The sequence below is a fragment of the Rhopalosiphum padi genome, chromosome 2 (genome assembly GCF_020882245.1).
Source record: "Rhopalosiphum padi isolate XX-2018 chromosome 2, ASM2088224v1, whole genome shotgun sequence".
Classification (NCBI taxonomy): Eukaryota; Metazoa; Arthropoda; class Insecta; order Hemiptera; family Aphididae; genus Rhopalosiphum; species Rhopalosiphum padi.
Window position 1 is genome coordinate 56,248,220 of NC_083598.1, and position 5,512 is coordinate 56,253,731.

Consider the following 5,512-nt stretch of genomic DNA (forward strand, 5'->3'; position numbering starts at 1 on the left):
CCAATTACCTACAACTGAATATTTAATCATCACACATCACAAAATTATCGAAAAGTTCAACATGTAAATATTAATGATAAATTATCTTATCCGTTTAGTGATAAACTCAAACACGGATAAACTAATACCGAATTATTAAATAAAAATAACGTATAAATGAATAAGAAAATGTAAACATAATTTCGCATATTGCGTGATTGAAAAACAAAAATTATAATAAAACTGATTGCGAGTAGCTTGTTTTATATTACTGTGTACTTATATATACGACGCACGAAAGCCCATTTCAATGTCACCTTATTTAATTTTTTGGTTGAAAAGTACATAAACATATATATATATAGGTAAATGCAAACGTATAATATGTTTAATTCGTTCTGTGCGGATATACGTCATGCCTGGTGTATTTGTATCACTGCATAAAAATTCTGAATTTAACGCATAAATGAGTAAAATAATTAAATTAATAGCTTTCTATAATAACAAAGGACACATTATGCGTTTTGGACTCAAAATAATAAAACAATTAATATAAATGCAAATAGACATAATGTATATATGTATAATGGTACCTATATTATAGTGAAACCAAGTGAGTTCCAATTCATAATAATAATAATAATTACATATTAAATATAGTCATCTGAAAATACCTTTTGGTATAGACCATTATTGATTTAATCATATTTTATAATCAACGATATTATATACGTACGTACATGTCATAATGGAAACCCAATCGTTCTAATATTTTATCGATTTTATCCGACACTTTATACATCGAAACCTAACTACTCGGTGTCCGCGACCGTCAAATAATAACACACTGCGATGATGTCCCCCGAAAAGGGATAGCGATGCCGGTGAGATATTGGACGCATTGACCCCCACTCCCGATGCGTGAGTGAATGATGGACACGTCCCCTTCGTTGTTAAACAAATATTTGAAAAAAGGGTACAAAAAAAGAAAACGGTTTTCTGAGGTAGGGCCGCGGCTGCGTCCTACAAAGGATCGTATTATATTATCGTTCGTTCGCGCTGCGTAAAAACAACATAATAATAATATAATATAATAATATAGTTTATCCGGGTAGACGCAAAACCGAAAAACAAAGAAAAATATTATAGAAAAATAGAAAGGAAAAAAATGAGCCGCAAACGACGAAACAATATACGGCGCGTCCGTGTGTGCCGTGACTATACTAAAAACGCGTTATACATATATTATATCAAACCGATGGCGGGGTGGTCCGCGCGGGGACCGGTAGGAATATATAGCTAACCAAACAGCGGCGGCCTGTGTAAATGTGAGCGCCTGTGTATGCGTGTGTGTCTGTGTGTCTGTGTGTGTGGCAGCTAGTGCTCGTTGTTTTATCGATTAGAAAGACTTTTGTGCGTGCTGCGTGGTCGTGGTGAGGTGGTGACGAGGGTCGGTCGTCAGGTCGAGGAAGGAATCAGTGGCGTTTTGTAGGATCGTAATCGCTGGGGCTTACCGTTCAAACACCTGAGACACGCCGAAATTACACGGACTATACGCAACGACGACGACAATAGTTGTTATAACAATTATTATTATGCTCCTCAAATCGATTAAAAAAAAAAAAACCTCTTCGACCGTTTTCCGGTTCCGATTGTCGATGGAATTACAGCACCGGAAACGTGTTTCTACACAAATCTGTGTGTGTGTGTGTGTGTGTGCGTGTGTGGTGTTAGATGTTACATAAACACCAACTATATGGTCACATTTATATAAACTGATTGAAAAAGCGCCGTTTCTACGTATTCGTTTTTAAGTTTTACCCTTTCGGTTTCTTTTAAACTCCCACCACGTTCTGACCCTTGTGAAATCCTAAACGTGTGATATATCACACATACTTTACACGTGGAACACTTTTTGTTTCACTTTTCCGTATTTCTATTCAAGAATAACGTACTATATACGCGTATAAAATGCATAATATATTTTATTCATATAATAATGCAGTTGTCACTCAGTCAGCTACGACTCTTGTCGCTTTCATCGTAGTTATTATAACTAATGATGATTTTATTAATCTAATAATTATAATCTTCAATAGTAGGAAAACTAGCTCTAATTTTAGCTATTCTATTTAAAATTGCATGATGCACGGTACGAGTATGTTAAATTATACGCTAATATGTATTTATAATTGTATACTAATATACATTATTTGTTATATTTTTAAAATCACAATAAAAATCACTGATAAGTTATAACTAGCTTAAAACCAATTGGAAAAAACAAAATATTTTGTATGTGTATTAGAATTATTAGATAATATATGATATAAAATAGAAATGCGTTATATATTAATCGTTTTATATTCATACATTATATTATATTTCTTTGTATGTTATTTTTGTGATAATCTTATTTATTTCCTATTGTAAATTGTAAAATATATCGAAAACAAGGTAGCAGCTACCGGTTGATTAGTAGCGAAATATGGATGTTGCGTTTGTGCGCTATTAATATTAAAAGTAACATATGATACCCATCACCACTAATACAATGTTTTAATGGCATCGAATTAATTAAATATACGTCCATCGTTATTTCATATATCATGTAATTAATAATATAGCCTAAATAAATATTTCATTTACCCACAACAATCAGTATTTGTCATTTTATCATAGACTGATTGAAATGAGCTCATTTTTTACATATTATCACATATTAATATGTTATTGGAGTTGATTGAGTCATATATTATTATATTATTTTGATATTTTATTAAATTATTATACATTTATTATATTTTACTCATTCTGTATAAAAATAAAAAGGTTGGTATCATGTTTATAGTGTATTTTTCCTTACCTTGTTTGTAATTATTGTACTAACTATTAATAGGCATTTAATTTAAATACGCATTCATTTTTAAGTTATTAAAAATTAATAAAAATTGGATATTAGATATACTTGTTAATCGTTACTATAAACTATTATATGGTTTTTATTTAAAAACAAACGTAAAATACATAAAATGAATACAATTTGTGAAACAAAATCACTCAACATTTATGGTTTTAGATTCAATTTATGTTACCCATCCTTTGATAATATAAAAAGACATTATATTCGTGCAGTGTTAAAATATTTATATTTATTTATGTTTTATAAGTGTGTATAGAGAGTATTTAATAACATACAAAAATGTTCAGAAAAATAAATGTAATAATTAAATGCATAAAACTAAAAGTAAAAATTCATAATATAATAATAATAATAATACACAATATTGTAGTTTTAATAATATCATTTATAAAACGTTTTGTTAATATTAATTGTACATATACATATAATTTTTATAAAACAGTGAATAATTCCCATCATGCATTGTTATTAAATAATATATATTTTAATTACACGCAAAGCTTTGAATACGATAAATACTTGGAATCGTTCGAAAGATAATATTATTGCTATGTAAAATTTTAATTTACAATGTTTGAAAATAAAAAAAAAGTGATCGCATGATTGGAATAAACATCGAATAAAAATCAATAAGGTACCTTACAGTTTATAGGTATAATGGCAATATGATAGGTACGGATTGAAGCAGCGGCGGAGTATCTTACGAACGGAATTACGGTAGCATACGGCGGTATAGGTCAGAGGCCAGCTCGACTATAATAGTCGTATACACACGCCGAGTCAAAACATACAGAGCGGTGGCCTTGGCGGATTTTTTTATTAACTCCATAACAATATAATATTGACTATGATTGGGTTATACGGAGAGAACGCTGTAAGCCTGTAACACACTCTGTATGATGTATTATATAGGTAGGTACGCGGATTGAATACACAGCGCGTATACCGGACAACCGTGAGATTCGATTGAATCAGTTAACGTATATTGTATGCACACTGGCGTGTCGTCTAACAGAACGTCTATATTATTATATAGGTCCGATGAGATTTTCACTTCGGCGCGTTCGACGAGACTTATCGGTGGACCGTGTTGCAGATGTTCAATCGCACCGGTCAAAAATCAATATGTAATATAGATTAGATTTTAATGTTAAAATAATTAATGTATCAATAAACGTATTTTTTTTTTTTTTTAATCAATTTATACACAAACCTTATGTTTGAAAATGAAATTCGCAGTATGTACACGAGTAACCTATCGTTATTGAATAAAACAAAAATTATAAACATAAATTTATTTTTTAAGTTGTACGCGCCTGTTGCCATCATTATTTACTCGCTGTACCCCGACGGCTGCAGATAACCCCACCGCATACTTACAAACGAAAAAATATAATATATATATATATATATTTGATTTGATTTTGAACAACGGACATAATAGAAACGGTTTTGTTTAGGAAGACTGTTTTAACAATATAATAATATCTGGACACGATCTTACCGATATTAATATCTTATATTAGAGGCGATTTACAGAAGCTAACTACCCTCGGCCCAGCGGCGGCGGCGCTTACGAAGCAACTGCTCACGAACTCCCTTGCGCGTTTCCATAGAGATTTCCGGACGGGTCGCTCGCTGGCCGAATAATCCAAGACTACGCGACGCCTCGGCGGTCGAGTTGGCGGCGTCGGCGGCGTCGGCGGCTGTTGACTCGGCGGCGGCGGTCGACGCGGTGGTGTCCGCGCTGGTCGATCTGCCGGACGACAGCAAGGCGGTTGGCCGTACTGAATCGGCTGCAAAAGATCGGCGTCCCGCAGCAGTGGCGTCATCGACGCGGACGACCAGTCGTATCTGTCCAACAGTCGGTCGATCGGTCTCACCTTGGATTGCGGTACGGCCAAGTCGAGTATGTCGACGACGTTGTTGTTGTATTTGTTCTTCATCTTGCAGTTGTTGTTGGAACCCTTACCGATTTGGTCTGACTTGGCAATTTCGATTTTGACTTCCACCACCATCCACGAGTGGGGGAAAAAAACGTTTCGCGTCCAGTAAACTGTATATTAACAAAATATTGTAACGATTGTGAGTATATTTTACTGGTGACTTCGACTAATCCGCACCGATCTGTTTATAACTCACGAGAACGAATTGAATGTAAAACGAATAATGCTTAGCAAAAATATAATATTTATGATTATTTATTGGCAATTGACGAGACTACGAAATTATAATATTATGACGTTTCGTCCGTACCGCCAAGTCCGTGCGCTGCTGTCGGTCGGAGCGAAACAATAATAATGTAATATACAACTAGTGCGCGGCGGAGCGTCTTCAGCTCTCTTCGCACACAACGGAAATGTTCCCAAATGTCAGTCTTAAGCCAATAAACGTATATTATAAATGTTATCGCGATAATTAATGTGGCAATTATTTTATCACGGAGAAATAATGAAAATCGATTTTTTTTTTCTTATATAGTTTTCGTTTTCGTTTCCGTTGTAGATAACTTCTGAGAAGAGATAACTATTTTGATAATTTATTAGTTTGACAGCAGATTATCAATATAATATTTTATCTGGTACGAATTTAATACTGCTACAAAAGACG

At 33.5% G+C, this 5,512-nt stretch overlaps 1 protein-coding gene across 1 annotated transcript; it reads right to left on the reverse strand.

Moving 5' to 3' along the window:
- Positions 1-3,192: 3,192 nt before the first annotated feature.
- LOC132920817 (acrosin-like) lies at positions 3,193-5,244 on the reverse strand. The gene has a single exon (XM_060983511.1). It carries the CDS (start codon positions 4,918-4,920, stop codon positions 4,420-4,422), a length of 501 nt encoding a protein of 166 aa, XP_060839494.1. The 5' UTR covers positions 4,921-5,244; the 3' UTR covers positions 3,193-4,419.
- Positions 5,245-5,512: the final 268 nt, after the last annotated feature.